The following is a 21,004-nucleotide window of genomic DNA, read 5'->3' on the forward strand; positions in this document are numbered from 1 at the left end:
CAGGCAGCTACTATCACCAGTGGGTGGGAGGGGGGAGGGGTTAACAAGAATGGCATGGACTGACCAACCTCCATTTCTCTCATCCTCCATGACTTCCCTTTTTAAGTCTCTGCCTGTTTTTCACCACATTCTTATGAAAAAGAAAGCATTAATCATAATACATTGCGTAAGAGACAGTTGCTATGGAGCGCTAGATTCAGTCATTATTCATTTGAAATGTGAAGATTATTATGTGATAATTCAAGGCTTAATGGCCCCTTTATGTGCTATCGTCAAAGGATACCTGTAAATAAAGGGTTTTTCATTTGCATGTTCTGAACATGCATGCTATATGTAAATGCACACAAACTCACAAACTTTTACTCATGTAGTGCGCTATTGATTCACATTCCCCTTATTGAGCCTCACTTAAACACACTCTCCGAGCATCTTGTAGCTATTCATTAGCAGCCTGCACTAATAATTTTATTCCCTATAGTTAAGTGACAGTGCACCAGAGGCAGCTCCTTATGTAACATATGCACACACAAAACTTGTATGTGGGTGGATCAAACATGGAAATGGTGGAAAGTGCTTCAGGCTTGTTCAGAGTAGTTGCATCTGCGGATGAGCTGTATTCATCACAGAGTATTGATGAAGTGAATAAGTTTATTTATTGTATCCCACAATGTGCGTGTCCATAAATCCATTGAAATATAGAGTAGAATGCAGAGTTAAGCTGGTAATAGACATTTACGAAATATCAGTATTGGTGACTCAGTAGCTTCCACATTTTGATATGACTTTAGCTGACAGTTACAGTAACACAGTCCTAACATCCTAAAATGATATTTAACGGTTTTTCAAAATTTAATTGTTGTTATTTAACTTTAACTAGTAAAGTTATCTCCTAGTCTATAAAATCTTTAGTGGTTATAAAATATTCATAACAATTTATGGTTATTCATCAGTTTAATGCTTCCTAAAATACCTAAATGGCTAATGCATTATAAAAATGATTGAATGAAAAATTATTTTGTTCTTTGTTGTTTTAGATCTCTTATAATTCTGGTTTTTATGTTTTACAACCTTCACTAGCCATTTTCAGTCATAGATAAGCTCATTCCATGCCTTCACATGGCTCTGAACTTCAGCTAGAGGTTAACGTTTCAGACCCCTTCTATCATCAAACCTCTCATGCCATGCATGACAGAGCCTGAGAGCCCAGTGATCAATTGTGTTTGCCTCATGTAGCGTGCAGGACAGTTTCCAGTGAATGGAGGAAAGGGTGGGGGCTTTATGACATCAGGCTGGGAGATAGAAAGAGGGTGGAGAGGTGAAGGGAGGAAGGTAGACAGAGATACCTCAGTGCAAAACACAGCAGCTAGAGAAAAGCCTGGACTGATAGACTGCCTTCAACACGACCTGTCCTACACAAGGGACATGGTGGACCCTATTCAGCATGTAGGGGGCATGTATTTGTATTTTGTTTGTGTGTGTTCATAGACTTAGCTTTTGTCTATGTTTAGAGGAATTGATTTGCTTCATTTATTGGGTTCAGTTGCTCTTGTGTTTTAGTTGACTTGATAGATAAACTTTGGCATTGATGATGTTCATTTCATTCTTTCCATCCTCTCTTTGGAAAGTTTATTTTTTCTGTGTGTGAGTCTGCCTCTGCTCACCTCTCTTTCCTTTAAAACAGCCTTTTCCCCTCTTGTATTTATCACAGCTGCACTTCACTTCAAAGGGCCTCTAGTGCTGTCGGACACACAAGCTAATTGCAGTCACTTTGTGCACACATCATGTCTGTGTGCTAGTCTTCTTCTGCTGTTTGTATATACATGTATAAATTAGAAAAACACCATAGTAGCTGTAGGTCTGTGTGTGTTTACATTCATCTTTGTAAGCTCATCTTTCACCATAGGTGCATCATGATAATGGAGGTCAATGTTTCATGTTAAAACCCTATATTTAAATTTGACTGTTGATGCAGTGTTATTCCTGGAGTAACCGTGTGTCCCTGTGTGTTTTCACTCAGCAGCGGAACCTGGAGGGCTTTGTGGGCTTTGCCAATCTCCCGAACCAGGTGTATCGGAAGTCCGTCAAAAGAGGTTTTGAGTTTACATTAATGGTCGTAGGTAAGTAAGGAAAAGTGTGTGTGTGTGTGTGTGTATAGCCAACCCTATGTATGCACATATGCCCTTATATCTGTGTCTGAACGTGTTTGGTGTATATGGGTAATCAGGGCAGGTTGAAAGAAGGTAACCATGTGTGGCGTTCAGTTCAGTCAGCTGCTGACAAGTTGAAAAAGCAGCTTCTGCAGAGCTCTGTTGGTTTTACAACATCTACAGTGTTGTTCACTGACTAATAATGTGTGTATGTGAAAATATTTCTTAGAAAAGCTGCCTTCCCACAGTTTCCCAGGGGAGTTTCCTCCCTGTTGCCCCAGGGTGCAGAGTGACGCATCTGTGTGATTTAGATGATTTGATTTGGAAAGTGAGATGCAGGATGTCAAGTGTGTGAAGGAAGTGTGAATATACTTGGTTAACAGCATCACAGAGAAAGGGAGTGGACAGGAACCATGGTTTGGCTTTGTGCATGTGACAGACACAGTAATGCATAAAAAAGGAATACAGCTGTGTTATAATGACATATTGAACCATGCTCTGTGTAAAAGGGCCCTGTAATGAGCAGATATGGATTGTGCAATTTAGGTCCTGCAGAGCTATTCAGCTGTCAAACATTTCTCCATGGTATTTGCTTGTTAAGAAGGGCCCAGATTTCAGTGCAGGATTTGAGTATGGCCTATAATTCCAATGATTCCCACACATGTAACACTTCTCTCCTTCTCTCCAAAAGGTTATGAGCCCCTCTGCTGTTATATCTCTCGCTTGCACATATAGTCAGATTTAAATGATACATGTAAATTTACATCAACCAAAGTGGAAACTGCTCAGAAAAAACACCAGACTTTATCCTTCGAGCCTCTTAGTACAATGTCTGTATTATGTGTATAGGCTTGTGCATGCACCATGCTGCTGTGGATTTAAAACAGGCGTTTCAATAACTCTATTGCCATTGTAGTCCATGCAGTGCCTCCTGTGCGTGGGGAGTTTCTCCCGTGAGAATGCTTCTTACTCACACTATGTGTGAAATGTAACACAAGTCCGGGAAGTTTTTTTCTGACATTGTCCAGAGTTCATGTGAAACAGGCTTTACTGTCATCAACTTCCATCCACCCATGAACTGTAACCACTTATGCTTTTCAGTGTCAAGGGGGAGCTTGAGCCTCTCCCAGCTGTATTTGGGCAAGAGACAGGGTAAAGCTTGGACAGGTTGCCAGTGTACGTCACTGTTGTCGGCAAATCAGATCTAACTAATTTTCTGACTTAAACTGATGATAGGCTAAATTATAACATGTTTGTTTGTTAGTAGTGTTTTTTTGAAGGTTGGTTGTCTGACAGTAAGCCAATCTTCAACAATTAGCCATGTACTAGTTGAAAAAATTGTGAGGCATGCGCCAGAGTTTTGTGCCGCTTTGTGCTACAAAGCAGGAAACAAGCCAAAGTGATGGTTGTGGGACAACACACACAGTCCTCGCTCTCATAAACATACATTACAAATTTCAGCTTAAGTTAATTTGAGGCAAGCAGAAATCATTTTTGGGAGAAATTTCTTTCTATATGTATTTCTGTGTTCACCTTGCCTCAGCAAAAAAAATTACCCTGTGGAGGTAAAAAATTTTAATGTGTTAAACGGTTACACATCTAGCTCTGTGTAACTTAAGGTGACTTCGATCAGTTTATTGAAAGAATAAAGACACACAAAGGCATTCAACCTTTATTTTGGCAACCTGGGGTTTTAGCTTCCTGTTTAGTACATGGCCACCATAGAAGAGTAGCAGATGGGAATGATGGGAAGGGAGGGAACCAGAGAACCATAATCAATTGGATTCTCTTTTAGGCTTTCTCAGACGTGAGCCCTTCTGTCCGTTCCCCAGCATTTTTGGCTCCCTGCCTCAAATACCCCAACTGATACAAATTTCCCACATGACAAATGTGAAGAGCTTAGAAAATTCACGACTCAACACAGAAGGATAAAATGGAAGGCTTTCAGCTGGTGTTTGTTCATCCCACTACTAAGTGGATTCTGAAAGCTCAGCTGCATTTAGGTGCTAAAACTAGTGTTTGTTTAGTTAAAAACACATTAAATGACTACATGAGATTTCCACCATGGACGAGATGTAGACAGTGTGAAACACCTCTGTACAACATTGTTCTCTAAAAAGACTAAAGCAGAATTTTTAATGTGTTTCTACTGATTATTTATATCAAACAAGACAGCCGATAAGCTTGCTAGGATACACAGCTTATTTACAATGTGGTTTATTCGTTTGCAGTCTACTGTAGACAGTACAAAAAGCTAAATATTGGTTTTAGAACTACTGTATGTTTCTGTTGAGTGAATTGTGAAAGCTGGCTTCAGCTCAGATCCGTAGTGTTGCTCCATTGTACTTTTAAAACAGACAGATGGTGGAAACTGAGAAGATTCTGCTGATGCCTGCAGGTGATCTAGCTCCTTTAAATTCAACTGCGCATTTGGAGGAAGACATTTTTGTAGCATTAAAATATGCATCTAAGAATGAAGGTGCTATAGTCTCCACTGTGCTGTGTGTGGACAGAACAGAAAACAGAAATATGTGACAAAAATACATAAAAGGGAAAACGAGATGATCACCCAAAGCTTTCAAAATAAACTATATAAATAATTTTACTTATCTCTTACTCTGTGTTTACACAGGAGATTGTAACTGTAACAAAACCTTAACAACAGCATGTTTAGTTTTCTGTTTAGCTATACTAAATGCAGGTAGTGTAGGTCATCCATCTTCTGGAATACAAACTACTCCAGCTATTTAGACAGCTGGAGTGATTTAGATAGAAGCTTATCTGTTGTGTCCCTGTGAGACAGACACTTGACAAACATTGCTGAAAATTCTTCATAGACCCATCATGAATTCAACAATAAGAAAGGAATTAGGCCTGGATGAGCTACGTACTGTATCATGAGATAAATAGAAAGTTATTTTATTATCATTTTAGAATGAATGTGAAAACAATGACTACTTTAACATGCTCTTAGGAAACATGCAGCAGTAGAGTAATGATGTGTAGAGTAGTGATTTATCCTCCATCTTAAAATTGTCTCTGTTTTTAACTGTAAAGTGACAGAAATACCGCTTTGTGACTTCTTTCTTTTTTGGCCTGTGTTTGTGTCGCAGCAGACTGACAGCAAAGGGTGAGAGAAGGTAAAGAGAGAGGAGAGACACACACAGTTGAACCACAGCACAACTGAGCAGTGTCTGGGTTTAAAAACAGTGGGATAGCGACTTATTTAGACTCCTCAAGGGCACTTTGTGTTAGTTAAATCCTCTGTTGAACTTTAGATGGACGATGTTGCGTTGTTAAGAAACTCTCCCTTATTCAGAAAGCTGTTTGTTCCTGTCTGCAGCCTTTTGTTACGCACATGTTCAGTATTAGAAAACTGGTTACACGTATACATGGCAAAAAAACAATCTGCGTTGTCCGACAGAAATCTACCTGGGGAAATCAAGGTTCCCTAATCCCCTACCCGGGTTTTGGAAACCAGCTTTCCCATTTACATGACAGTTAAGAAATCAGCTTTCCCAAAAAAGCAGACTGGACCTTACACATTACAGTATAGTACCTGTATGATTTAGTTCATATAAATGCACCGAGTGTAATTTTTATGCACCGCCAAAATGATCCTCATTTTGTGTGACGTGTGTGACACATTCTTATCACCAATCTTATCAAACAACTGATTGAATATTTCACTGTACTATTAATGAGTAAAGCTGAACTAATAACAAAAATCTGATGAAAGCTGAATAAAACCAGCAGTTCTCCACAGTAGGTCTACAGTGAATTGGATCTCAAAATTAACACTTTTGTTGTAGCCGACACAGCATCACATTTTGGCAAAAGCTGACCAAGAAAATCCTTTTTCCAGAAGAAAATATTAAATTCCCACAGTAGCCTGTCAGCACAAATGATGAACAACAGCTACTCCATCACTGGTTGCGCTGATGTGGTACACAGTGGTGTCATTTTTGGGTTTATATATTAAACTCATTGCAGCAGAAGTCTCAATGGTGTAATGTGACCACACTGTACATGTATAGGTGCTTGTCATGCCAGTGTGGCATGCCTGGTCTCAACAGGAAGCAGCTCTTCTTGTTATGCTTTCAGCTGATCACTCCCCGACAAAGAACACCATCAAAAATTGCTCCTCCATTTTTCTTTTATTTTCTTTCCTTTTCTTCTTTCTATCTGTCCAACTCTCTGTAGTTTCCCTCTCAATCCTCTTCTCCCTGAGAGAGAAAAAAAGCTGCTTCCTGCTCTTTTGTCCAGCTGGCAGACTGAATAGGAACTCCTGGAAAGATTAGCAAGATCTAGCGCCAGTGCAGAGAGCCGAACAGAGCTGAGAGTCACATCAGAACTGAAGGAAGCTGAGGGGAAAGGGGAAGCAGTGTCTGCTTCGTGCTGCTTCATCTGTTTCAAGGCCAGTACTTAACAACCTCTGTCTACTGTCTTTGCATTCTTAAAGGAACTTTAAAAGAAGGCCCCAAAGTTTTGTCCTCTGGGAGTTGCATGTGGATCACTGCATTAGTGTTGAGCTGATAGAAGGTCTGTTAGGTCTGTAAGGTCTGTAATACCTCAAGCCCACACTCGGCCATTGGTTATCATTGGACTGTCAATGATGTTAATGCCGATACCAGTATACTGGAACTAACAAGCAAACACTTTTGACCAAAATGTATCTATAGCACTAAGGGATAAACTCACCAGTTCCAGTACATATATCTCCTGATTTAGATTGAAATTCAGCTTTTATTCACTTAATTATTTTTTGATTAATTATGACAAATACACAATTTAATATGTTGTACTCTCAAGTGAGGCAGACTCTATGCACTCATTTTATCCTTGTACAGGCCAAACAGGACTGTCTGCACTGAGAACTAACAAACTATACATCAACTAGACAAGTAAACTGACTGGTCATTTCATCAAACATTCCTCACTAGATCTTTAATCTAGTTGGAGCCAACCAGGCATTCATTCACTACTAAAGGCCTGTCGATAAAGTAACCAATAGTGCGCAGCATGACCTCGACTCTTACAGTTGTAAGAGTATCTGCATACTAGGTCAGTATTTGTTTATGTGTCACACTGATCTGCATGTGATTGAAATACTGCCTGCCTGACGTGCTGTCTATCCTGTTGTGGTTGTGCACCTCTAAGCTTGTCAACCGTGTGTGTGCGTGCGTGCATGTGTGTGTGTGTGTGTGTGTGTGTGTGTGTGTGTGTGTGTGTGTGTGTCCCGATAAGTCAGTCTGACAGGCTTAGGATTGACCGCCTTGCCTACTGACTTTGCAGAAGAGAGTGAGTAATGTGCTGGCTTAACCATATTAAACACCAAGCACACACATTCTCTGTTTTTTGCTGACCTGTTTGTAATAAAACTAATTTTCCCATCCGTGTAATGAATCTCTTTTGATAAAAGCTCAGATGAAGAATATCAGCTTTACACAACTAGTCACTATTCTAAAAAACAGAGTAATGTGTAACAAAGAAATGGACAAATTGTGGTTGGTAACTTGACAATAAAAGCTGGTAGAGTTCTCATTCACTCCAGCCGCAGTAGAAACTTACTGCCTTGTGGCGAATTGTGGCAGACTTTAATTCCTCATTTAGAATTTCTGTTCTCTCAAGTGGCACATGCCCATTTCTCGCTCCCATGTGCTGCTAATCAGAGCCCTGCACTTGACATATGATTTTTAAAGTTCAAGGCTTGTGGTTTGTGTTTGCAGAAATATGTGATTTTAGCAAAGCATGTTACCAGTTGTTCCCTCCAAGTATTTCAATATGTTGAGCTGCTCATATAACCTTTCAAGTTATACTGCATAGTAAGAAAATGGTCACACTACATCACATTTGTCTCAAGAAGCAGTTCAATTTCAAGTTTGACTCAGGTAAAGAGAATTATTTGGCATATAATTCCAAGAAGCACACTTCCAGAGCCCTTGTACTCTATACTGGCTAACTGGTATGGTGTTCTTTATTATTATTACGAACATCTGGGCTTTATTTGCTTGGACAAGTCAAAGTGGTGACACACCTGAAGACAAACTAAGAATTCCAAAGACTGGACAGTTTACCCTTGAACATGCTTTCCACCATCTGTCACAGATTTCTTGTGTCTGACAGTCTGGAAGGAGTACACACCTGATGACTGGAAGTTCTAAAGTAGACAAAACTGCCAATCCCACAAGAAAAGACAAATATGGCGGTGACCAGCATTTTTAAAATGGAGCAACTTTCGCTGAAATAAACAACAAAAGAATGATTTGGGGTGAGATTCTGAATGAAGAGTAGCAAAAAACACAGACCGTAGAGTCTACAGATGAATGTGGAGATAAAATAATTTTGTAAAACAAAGCAAACTTCAGGTAAAGCTTTGGTAATGTAGAGCTCTCCCAGATTTTGCTAATGTCAGTCATAAATTTTCATAAATATCTTACGAGTTCAGCAGAGCAGAGCTTGCACTCAGCTTTACTTTTTTTGTCCATTTGTTGTCACCTCCAATCTTTAGACACTTCAATTATGTTGTTGGGATTGGTAAAAATGCTTTCCAAGTATGAGTACTGAGTTTCTGAGTACACAAGGGCAGAGTTGGACCTGATACCTGATGCTGGTATTTGGACATCCCTATAAGCCCTGCTCTACTGTAAAGTCTGTAAATTCTTTCTGTGTTGTCTTTTTAAATTATTTATAATTTGAAAGTCCCATCTTTAGAGTGACTTGTTGACATCACATTTAAATGTGAACTCAGATACTCCAGGATAAACTATAAATTAATCACAATTTATAAGCTTATTTATATTGTATGTCTTATCTGGCTTGGAAATGTCTCATGATCCCCTATGAAATGCTCCAAGAAAAGCCTAAAACAAGCAACCCAAAAAAATGGACTTATGGGCTTTCCAGCCAAAAAAGCAGAAGAAAACTGGTGGTTGGGGGAGTAAGCTGTTTTACATATGACAGGTTAATATATAATACATATATTTCTAAAATTAACATTTAGTTTTATGACACTATTTCACACTGTGGACATTTTCATTATTGTTTTCATCATTGAACAGATCCTGAGAAATGTCTTGTGACCAAAAAAATACACTTTGCTACCCAACTTTCTGTTTTCTAAACAGGCCAAATAAAATTTACAGAATGATGTCATAATCTCAAGTTCAGTATTTTCCAGCCTGATCTCTGTCCTAAATCTGAGGTCGCTCAAGTATGAATTAAGATGTTAGAGCTGGACAGGCTTCGTCATTGCTGGAGAGCAGCCTGTTTACTAACTTACTTAAAAAGATGCCTCATCACCTCTGGGCACAACAGTCAGCAGAGGCTGCTGTCAGTATGTACATGTGTATGGATGGGGTTGGGTGACATGCATGTTCATGCATGCTCCGTTAACCCACTGGCGGCAAGTCTGTCTTTCTCCTTTCTCATTCTTCTTTTATTCTCCGCATCTCTATTTTGAGATGCACATGTACGCCGTGACCCAGCACGTGCTAATTCTGTCAGATTAAGTCTCCAGCTCGGTGGATCGCAATGGAACCCTCACTCTTTAATTTAAAAGAAACAAAAAAAAAAGTGGGTTGTGTCCTTCCAAGGCTCCAGTAGCCAGCCCATGTGGAACAGTGCTGAAAAACTGGGTGCCAACACAGTTTAGGAGTCTGACTCTTTTATAAACTTTGTTGGACATGCAGATTCTTATCCAAGCCAAAGCCCTGACCTCTACCCTCATGGCAGCCAGTACCATTTAGCCGCAACAATAGGGAATTGTCTTTCTAACAATCTGATGTTCAGCAATCAAAACTTCCCTCACAACTTCACTCACATCCTCTCTCTTAGCCCTGAGTCTTCCCCAGATGCTTAGTTTCATACTTTCCAGTTCAGTCCTCAAATGTCTGCTGTGTGTGTGTGTGTTCATTTGTTGGGTTCCAGTTAGTAGGCCTGTCGGGATGTGAGGGGGCCAGCTGCTGCCTCAGGGCTGAGAGAGAGGAGGTATGTGAGGAATCCAATGGGAAGCCCACTCTGACTATTTATTATTTTATACTATTTGTTATTTTCCTGTTTCTCATGGTCGAGTTTTTTGTAACTTTCAGAATATTGGTACATACTCGGAAGCTTGAATAATGTCAACTGAACCTAAAACTTCTTGGTTAGAAACATTTAGCTACTTATCCAAAAAGCTTCTACAGTCAGAATAAAGTGGCTAGGGAACCCAGTTATATCCTCCTTCTCTCAAAAGAGGAGGAGGCCTTAGGCACAACATGTCTCCCGTTTCTCATGCCGCCCTTTCACCACTTCATACACCCACAAAGGGGGCCACACCTAACGACCTCCATCTTAGGGGGTTAGGGTCATAATGATTACATCTTGATGACTCCAGCCTGTTCTTACCTCCCACCCTAACGAGCCTATTCAGGCCAAGGTTGAACAAAGACCTGCTCTGGAGCATATAACTGGGTTCCCTAGCCACTTTATTCAGAATGAAGAAGCTGCTTGGATAGGTAGCGAAATGTTTCTAACCAAGAAGAATGAAGTCCAATTGACACGAATAAATCTTATGATAACCAAACCTGGATGAATGAGAATCTTCAATGACATATTGGCTCTGCATTGTGTTACTGCCCCAAGCATCATTGAACAAACCAGATTCCAGAAAAATATTGTAATATCCAATTAATCATTCCAATCATTGTCTAGTTTTAACTTTCAGAATGTGGCTGCATTTACAGTACATGCACTTAAATAATTAGGATACTTGGAGAAATCAGCTTTCGCAGGTAATCGTAATATTAATTTCAGCTGGAAAATGTACCCTGACATTTGCCTCTCGATTCTTGAAACTCTGGCTGGGGAGAATTGTATTTTTTTTACAAGGACAGCTCATAACTATCAGTGGACCCTCGGGTTACCACCACGACAGGTACCGACAACAACTTTCTGACCACAACTCAAAAATGCCATTTCATCCTATATTGACATTTGTTCCTAACCATGGTATTTTTCTGCTACCTTTGTACCAAGCAGTCTACAAAACACATTTTTAAAATACAACACTTTGAGTTTAGCTAAAACATGCTGTTTTGGGCTGGACCAAGGTCAGGTCACATTCTCACTATATACAGCTCCCTACAGAATTTGTTTGGGACCAAACCAAGACCCAATCCAGTAAATTGTCTAAGTGCGATTGTTGTTGTCATCACCCACATGTGACTGCTGTGTTCAGACCTTAGTTGAACCCAACTAAAAAAAGATTGGAAAATGCCCTTAGATAACCACAATTTCTAAAAATAAAAATACAACGTAAATTAAATGGAAGTCATTTCATGTCCTGTTTGTTTACGTTTACATTCCAAAGCTGTAGTTTTAACATCAAACCATAATGTTTGTATGTCTTCTTCCAGAAAGCGATCAAAAAAGGGACTTAATTAAAAAAAAACATTATTTTAGGCTGAATGTTTTGTATTGAGTTGAGTTTGAATAACGGGACCTTACATTAAACAATTGAGGAAAAAAAGATTTGTTATTGACACAAATAAGCAATTAATCTAGTGATTTACTTCTAAAGCTTCCAACCGTCATAATGCTTTGTTATTGTACTTACAGTTATACCAAAATGGCTAAAAAATAGACGGGAAACAGGAAAGAGCCTAAGATCCCGAAATGATGCGGACTCCAGCAGGGCCAGTAAATGGCACATCTTTGTCCTCTATTGCCTGTATGTGTGTTACCATCTTTTGGCAATTTGTATTGACACCACTATTACTCTGCAGAAAGAGCTTTTCTTTTTTACAGTAGAGTTAAATGTCATGCAAGACTTGAAAGAGTAAAAAAAGAATAGCAATTATCGTGCACTGTTAAAATGGTGTATAACTGACTGCAGGGACAGAGTAGAAAATTGGGAAAGATATGAAATATATCTGGTGGCTGACAGAGACAGAACTGCAGTTGGATGGAGTGATGGCTCACTGAGCAGCATAGGAAGAGGAAAGACAGATTTGAGCTGGAAGGGTCAGCTATCCATCACTGATGTTCAGGTCATTAGTCTATTTACAGAGAGCTGGCACTGCACTTCCACTTGTCATGTGGAACCGATAATTAATTAAAGCTGAAGGAGGCAGACTAATTGGGACAGACCTGCCCTTAGGGGCATTTAAGCTGCTGCTGTGACTGACTGAAGCATCCATCACACTATAGGCATCAATTTCATAGGTACTAATCTTTCATTTTCAGCTAAATCATTTAATAACCAATGATTCACAGCATTGATAAAAATGAGATTTTACCGGTTAGAATTAATTTGCAACCCGAATTCAAAAAAAGTTGGGAGTATGTGTAAAACATAAATAAAAACAGAATGCAATAACATATAAATCTCATCAACTCATGAGAGAACATAATAGAACATAAACATCATATCAGATGTTGAAACAGACATTTTACTATTTTGAATTTGAGAGCAGCAACACATCTCAAAAACGTTGGCACAGGGGCAACAAAAGGCTGAAAAAGTGATTGCTGCAAATAAAAAAGCAGATGGAGGAGCATTTGACAAATTAGTTTAATTGGCAACAGGTCAGTAACATGACTGGGTATAAAAGGAGCATTTCAGAGAGGCTTCTAAAAGTAGTGGAACAATTTCAGAAAAATGTTCCTCAACACAAGATTTCAAAGACTTTGAAGATCCTACCATCTACAGTATATAATATCATCAAAAGATTCAGAGAATCAGGAGGAATCTCTGTGCGAGCTAATATTTTCCTTGGAATGGTAAAATGTCTCAGTTTCAACATCTTATATGTTGCTTATTTTCCATTGCAAATAAAATTTGGGTTCATGAGATTTGCAAATCATTGCATTCTGTTTTAAATTATGTTTTACACATCGTCCCAACTTTTTTTTGAATTGGGGTTGTATTTCCTACATATGCCGCTTGGTTTCTACGTGGTGTAATTAAGGATAAATTAGGAAACTAATTTTGAACATTAAATGGTGCTTTTATAAACTTTAGCCACCCTTCCTTCAGTTGAAGTTATCCTGAGAGTCTCATGCAATTTTGTATGTCAGTTTAATCATTCAAGTGTCATTACTCCTGCCAAAATGGCAGTGTTGTCATTTGATGAATTCTGGGATTGTGTGACATCATCTGCCAGAGCTCTATAGCCTGCCTACAGTTATCAATTATAATTTTTAATGTAATTTACTGTTAACAAATAATGGCACAGTCAGTATCTTGCATTATGGCAGAAATATTGTTTAAGGTCGTTTAATCCTTCTCGTAATTCACTTTCCAGCACGTAGCTGAAAATGTACTGCCTGTTAGTACTGATTTGACTATGTCATGTCACCTGACCAAAAAAAGAATACTCCTTTCTGGATATGCAGCTCAGCAGTCCAAATTAAGTATTTTCATACATTGTTTCATATAGTATTTCATATGAATTTTGTATTTTCTTACTCCACTACTTTTTTCAACAAGTGTAGTTACTAGTTACTTTTCAGATAAAGATCAGAACTCAGGTTCAGCTGTATGACTCTCTGCAGCCAAGCATCAGCATTCATTTACGTCAAAGGCACCAACTTGCTGTGGCACCAAGCAGGAGACACAAGCACAAGCTGATTTAAATGGATGTGCATATCACGTTTTATGTTGATCGGTACTAAGTGGATGTTTAGCTAAAATGCTTTGATTATTCTGGAATTTGGAGTATCAAGTGATAATGATTTTATGTGTAGGGCAAAGTCTGTTTAATGTAACTTTAAATATACTATAAGGCGTAAACTATATTTAGACTGTATAGGCGTAAAAAAAGACATGCGAAATCAGGAGTGGAGTAAAAGTATAAAAAAGCACATTCTGGAAATATTCAATACACAAATAACCAGCAATGAAATAAACATTAAAAAAAAAATCACAAGCTTAGGGACCAACTACATAAAACTGAAACTGCATATTAAATTAGTGTAGAAATGTTATTTTCTTTTAATTAATAATTTCTCTGCCACAACACTGGTTTTCTACGGTAAATTAGTTCACGATTCAACTTTTGGTCTGTTTCCTAGCGGCCTTTATCAATGCTATAGGCATGTTTGAGTATTAACTATACACGTGTCGTTAATAATAGGAATTTAGGAAGGTCAAAATTATTTTTATATACAATTAAATTATGCCAGTGCTTTAGTCCTAGACTGTACTCCTACTTGTTGGTAAGGCTAAGTGAATCAGCTTTATATAATCTTAATCAGCTTTACATTTAATACTTTACCACCTGAGTCTGCAGTTCACCCCAACTCTGTGGCTCTTTTTCTTGCCTTTTAGTCTAAGTCTACTGTTTCTGTCATACAGCTCTTTGGGGGACAATATTTTGGCTGTGGTTACCCAAATAAGATTTCATCTAGTGTTATATGGATATGAAATATGTAAAGAAATAATATTTTGAATTGCTGGAATTGTTTTTAGTCAGCTAAGGCAAAGAGCTCAGCTGTAGACTACATGTGATTGGGGTCATTGTTAGATTTGCTTCATTTTCTACTGTTTGTTTTTTCAAGTTAGCACCACTAATAACACCAACATGGCAGATAGCTAAGCTTTCAGAAGGAGCAGAGATGCACATACCCAAACACCAAACACTTTGCCCCTCCCCTTCACATTTCAGATGACCTTTTCTCTTGTGAAGTGCTGGGAGCAATTAACTCAGCACTGAGGACGAGGAAGGTTTGATACAACTTTGCTGTTTCACGGTGATGTTGCCTCTGTGTGTGTGTGTGTGTGTGTGTGTGTGTGTGTGCGCACGTGCATGTGTGACCTTCATATCCAAAAAATCCATCATAAGGGCAAGTTGGCTATTGTCTAAACTTAGCAGGTGACAGAGACAAAGTGTGATTAAAATCACACAGACAAAAGAATATCTTCCATAACTGATTAAGCACATACATGGGGTGTGTATATGTGGTTCACATGAGGTAGATACTGGAACCTGTTGGGCCTTATCACCACGTCAGCCAACACTGTAATACACAGATGTCTTGTGGAACGTATGAATGAAATAGTTCACCCTATAGTTGTTCATCTCCAGCATGCGTCCGATAGAAAGAATTGATGTAGTAGACTTTAAAATTGCTCAGATATTACATAAATCAAGTAAAAATTTGCTACCAAAATTATACTAAATAGAATTCAAGAGAGTTTAATCGTAAATGAGTTCCTAAGCTGCAAAAAATTTATTTAAGGGGCAAAAATGTATTTAATCTTTATTTATTGTCTTACTTATATGGGAAATGAGGAGGATTAGATTAATGAGGATTAGAATGATGTCAGGCATAGGCAATTTGATAAGGGTAGAGCTATAAATAGGCTTTAAATTCAGCCTACTCCGTTTTGGTGGCATTTGAGAATGTATGTTTCATGAATGTTCATTGAGCCATAAGTATTCAAAATAAAGCCATATGAATGATAATTAATGAGAATTTTGAATTCCACCAGTAAAAGGAAAACATGCTGATTGTTTTAGATGTCTTTTATTGTGCTACTCAACATTAGCTAGATATTTGTGTATTTTTTTACTGCCCGGAAGCAAGTGCTTCTGGTATTTTACTTCATGGTCACAGTACAACAACTTAAGCCAAAGAACCTCAACAATGCCAGATGTGGAATCAGATATGACACATAGATCAGCTGTCAGATGTGTGGCAAATCACTCACCAATCTAGAAATATAAAAAGTCTGCTCATCATTTAGAAATGGAAAACCTCTGGCTTTTAGGCTAGATCCAGATACTGTATGGCAACAACAAGACAGCTTAGAAGATGTACAGAAAGTTATTGAGATAGAATTTAAAAATAATAATACACTTAAAGAAAATATTATATTTTGCCCTATGTACAGGTTAAGTTTTTTCCCCTCTAAAACATTACTACTGGACAGCACAGTGGGGGAGTTGTTGGTGCTTCTTCCTCACAGCAAGAAGATCGCCAGCCACCTGTGGCCTTTCTGTGTGGTTCTGTGTAACTTACATATTCTCCCCATGTTTTCATGGGTTTCATCGGCGTACTCCCACAGTCCAAAGACATGCATGTTAAGTTAATTGGTGAGTTCTAAATTGCCTGTAGGTGTGAATGTGAATGTGATTGGTTATCTGTCTGTGTAGTTCACTTTCTTTTGGCCCTGAGATAGACTGGTGACCTGTCCACAGTGTACCCTGCCTTTCGCCCATAACAGCAGGGATGGGCTTCAGCGTTTTTTTTATTGCCTTGAGAGACTCTTAGGTACCTTTTGCTCATCATGACAGAACCTGCATTATAGTATTCAAGATAATTTTGACATTAAAAGTAATCTGCGTTGACATTCCTATACACACCTGAACTGTGTCTATGTCCTTAGGTGAATCTGGTCTTGGAAAGTCGACACTCATCAACTCTCTGTTCCTTACTGACCTATACTCCAAGGACTACCCAGGGCCTTCCCAGCGCATCAAGAAGACTGTGCAGGTAACCTTTGTCAATCTACAGCTTTGTTAGAGTTTCACTGGCTATTACAGCTGACATTCGGCTTTACACCCTGTCTGTATTCATGTGTGTATGGAGCTAATTCAGTGCAGTAATATTCGTATCAGTATTTTATGATTTACAATTTTAGATGCATTGTAAATAAAATTTGTACTTCGATTTGAGTGTTTGTGCTAAATTACATTTGTAATTTTTTGTGCACAAAGTGCAAATTTACACATTTCTGGATATTGAATTGATCATCTGTGGATCTCATCATAGTCCCTAGCACAACTTACCATACCAGTATTAGTGTATTTGTACACCAACAAGGTACTGGAGTAGAAGATGCAGGCAGTCCTTTCGGCCTATCCAATAAGTTCAGGGTCAAGACGCACAAGAACGGCAAACTCTTCCTAAACATAAAGTTTCAAGGAACCTAAATGTTGCACTGGGCTAACCCAAAGATCAAATGTTCCCTTCAAAATTATTTTGCTGTTTAGTTGCTTGGGAAACTTTTAGGACACAGGGTGACTAAACATGTGTGAAAAGGTGATGTAATCTCATTACAACCCATGTTAAAGAGACAGACACACAATCTATAGGAAATCTTATGTCCATCACGTCATCTGACAAAGTCGAAATAAACATGATAGCAGCTGTGTGATAGAGCAAAACCATGACACTTTCAATGGCTATATCTGTAGTTTATTTCATGTCAATCTACGTTGATTGTGCCGTAGTTGAGAAAACGCCAGCTAAGAACTGAACTTGGAAAAGCCTAGTTAGCATGCAGCTGCCTGCTAACATTTCTGTGTTAAATAAATAAACTCACTAACAGTTATGAATGGGTGATAAGTGACTCGGCCGATGGCAGTGTCGTTGCCTTGGGTTCGGCTTGATAGTTGGGCAGATGTAGGTGAGGTTGGATATGTCCATAGGCACATATTTCTCGGTATTCTCTTTAAAATGCCTCCCGAACTTGGCTAACAGCAACTCCGCTGTGTTTGCCATCCAGTTAAGCAGACATCGGCTTTTATACTGTAGTGTTCACGCAGAATGACGCAACATACTGTTTTACTGCCTTGGCAGCTGGACAGCTGTGGGTGATGTGAGTTCTCCTTTTTCAACTTAAAATCCCAACAACCCTGGCCAGCGATGTGCCCGCATAGTTCAGCATTAGCGTTATCATGATTTATGGAAGAAACGTCTCCATAAAAAAATCCAGTTAGACCAAATAACAACAGAAAATGCGATTGTTTTTATTGTTTTTAACTTTAGACAATAAAAGCATGTTTGTTTGATAATACCAACATGTAATGGAGCTACAACTGACTTTTGCATTAAGCAGTCAGAGTTCAAAAGTCACAGCTCTCTGATTGGCTGGAGGAACAGTGGTGTGATTGGTTGATATACTTGTGGATTTTTTTTTCCCGGGCCAGGGAACGAAAGTGCAAAAGACATCCATGTGGCTGACCGGATTTGTATTCACAGTATGAGATCCACAGATGATCAACTCGAGATCCAAATGTGTAATTCACTATTTGTACTTGAAAGAATGTATTTGTGGAAAAAAATTTCTAAATGTGATTTTACGCAAATACTCCAATACAAGTACACTTTTTATTTATAATAATTCTAAAGTTGTAAATCATAAAATACAGACACGAATATTTATTGTAATGAATTATCTCCATATGTGTGCATGTCCTTTTTATTAGTTATTTAGATCAATGTCCTGTTCAGGGCCTTTGTTATCAGAGAGTGGTTGTTTCACGTTTTCTCAAAGTCTTCATGGCCTAAGTTTTAGCAGTGCTTGTTACACCATATATTGAAAGAACATTTTTACTAGCTGATGGGGCTTTATTTTGTTAGATTTAGGGGTGTGTTTGCACCCCCTACATGCAATTTCACCCTGACTGAGGGTAAAAGTCTAAAGCACATGAACAAGAGAGAAGAGAGAGCAAGAGATGGAGGATTCTTGAGAGGAGGATGAGAAAAGGATGGAGGAGCTAAGAGGAAAACCGCAAGGCCACGGGGCCTGGTTTTGTCCTTTTATGGTCATGACAAACTCACAAGGAGGGATAGCTGCAACTGGAGCACCACTGGTGAGAAGGAAGGAGGGGTGAGAGGCCGTTTATAAAAAAAAGGAAAAGGGTTTTGAAGGAGAAAGGAGGAGAACAAGAAAAAATACATAGAAGAAGAGAAAGAAGCAATAAAGCCAGAAGGAAGGGATGAGGGAAGGATGCAGGTTACAGGAAAAGAGGAAAACGAGGATGAAATCAAAGAATAAACAGGGTAAAACTAAAGACTGAGGAAGTGATGGGTTAGTGTGAGGTGACAGAGCAGAGATAAAGAAGAACAGTAAATCGACTGTGAGTCCCTGTACATCTGAGAGGGTCAGTGGCAGGGCAAGAATGTTCCCATGAAACATTACACCATCAAACAAAAAACACTGCTCCCACATTTTTCAAATCATTTCACATCAGTCTGCGGCACACAGTTGCAGTACTTTTTCATCTTAACACATTAACATCACTAGCATAACAGTCATACATCCTCAGCAACACACCTACATTTAGTAGAAGCTAGTCAATTCAGTTTGCTTCCATCAGTCATTTTGATGAAACACATATTAGAGAGAGACATACTGAAACTTGCTCTTAGTTTTGTTTTAATGTTTATTGTTCCAGTTGTTTTTAGATGCCTGTTGTTTGTCTCCATGAAGAGATGCATAAGAACTAAGAAATATTTCTATTGGAGAATTTTCAAAGTCAGCTTTTTATGTTATATGCCCAAAACTCGATTCAGTGCAGGGAGGGACACTTAACTCGTAACCCTTGTAAACCTCATATTGTTAACATTAGATTAGAATGGTGTCAAACACAGTTTTGTCTACAGTCATCACAGTTTAGTCATTCAAGTATTAAACCTCAATACCATGACTGTCTGAATGCTAGTTTTCATAATGTGACCGAAGCATGAAACCACAGTTTTGCCAGTTTCAATTTTACTGTTTTTAAAAAGCTGCCTGTCTTTAAGAGGTTTGCGGAAACAAACTCGATGTAACACATTAAAAATACATATTTTTGTATAGCTGAAAGTTCATGCTGCTCTAGTGAATCTGCCAACAAGCAGAACATCATTCTTAAAGGTCTAGTTGTGATGTTTTCATCTTTTATAATTCTCCAAGACCTAGCACTGTATTTTTTGTATCTACACATGACATCAGTTCTGTTTTTTTCCAATCTATGCACCAACACAGTGCTAAATTTACTCTGTTTTGGTGGATCTAAAAACGTTAAGATATTTTACTCCAAGCTCCCTTTCGGTCTGCTGCTCACATGAAATCTGGTGATCGCCCTGAGCACAACATGAGAGTAAATGTTGTCCTGCTAGTAACAGTGTGTTTAAGTATGTTTGCATGGGTGCTGTGGTCTGAGGCTGAGGAGGAGAGACAGGGTCAGGGTATTTATATTCCAGAACAATCTTATGTTTTGTCGCTCCTTCACATTCCCCCAGATCAGATTTCTTTTAAATGATGGTGTTGAGACTGACAGCATTTTTGAGGTTTTCTCCCAATCTGTTTTTATTCATGGAAATGGTGGAAATAGCAGATTTGGTTTTGAAATGGCGGACATGTCATGCACAAACACTTAACAGTGCAAATGCACACTTTAGGGCACATGCTGGATGCACTGGATGTCAAAGGACTGTGGTTTGTGATATATTTGCTCAGCTGTAAAGTCAGACAGATTTGTAAAGGTTTGTGGAGGCTAAAGAATGTTTGTGTTAGAGCAAGAGGGCTGTAGTTTGAGTTAAAGGGGTGATCCTAAAATAACTAGATGGGCTTGTGAAAGTATTTGGTAAAAATGAAGGAAGAGCAGACAAGCTGGAAGTGATGGATCTGTGGTGCTGATTGTAAATATGAGTGAAGAATGAATTTTCTTTTTCCAAAGCAAGACCAATAGAAAACATCTGTTATTTTTTTAATGTTTACATGTTAAGTAACCCGAGAACTGTAAACACACTGTGACACTACATAGTATCAAGAGGATTACTTTATTTTATAGTCTGTTACAACCTTAGCTCCAGAATGTTGGGACATGGAAAATCTATATAAAAACATAATACAATTATAAATTTTCACAAAAATTTCACTTTTTCACAGAAATTTGTGTATAAAATGGGTTGGGAGAGGGGCAACAAAACTATTTTAACAAAAGTTGTATATTAATAATTCAAACATACATCTGGTAGAAAAACCTCACAATTAATTAGTTTCTTTCACAGCAGGTCAGTGTTAAGACAAAAAAGCATCACAGAGAAGTGGAGTCTTTTAGAAGTAAGGATGGGGAGAGGTTCAGCAGTGAACAAAT

The 21,004-nt window shown here is 38.5% G+C and overlaps 1 protein-coding gene across 4 annotated transcripts in view; it reads left to right on the forward strand.

Moving 5' to 3' along the window:
• Positions 1-21,004, forward strand: part of LOC137125667 (septin-7-like) — a 42,479-nt gene that overhangs the window by 1,647 nt on the left and 19,828 nt on the right. Inside the window, exons 1-3 of one of the 4 annotated variants that reach the window (XM_067501493.1) lie at positions 1,408-1,443; positions 2,018-2,117; positions 16,522-16,628. In XM_067501493.1, coding sequence (XP_067357594.1) covers positions 1,423-1,443; positions 2,018-2,117; positions 16,522-16,628 — 228 coding nt within the window. In that variant the 5' untranslated portion in view covers positions 1,408-1,422. Of the gene's footprint in view, positions 1-1,407; positions 1,444-2,017; positions 2,118-16,521; positions 16,629-21,004 lie in introns of those variants that run through there. The other 3 variants (XM_067501494.1, XM_067501491.1, XM_067501492.1) reach the window with 3 other exon arrangements.

This window comes from Channa argus, chromosome 4, assembly GCF_033026475.1.
Source record: "Channa argus isolate prfri chromosome 4, Channa argus male v1.0, whole genome shotgun sequence".
NCBI classification, from domain to species: domain Eukaryota; kingdom Metazoa; phylum Chordata; class Actinopteri; order Anabantiformes; family Channidae; genus Channa; species Channa argus.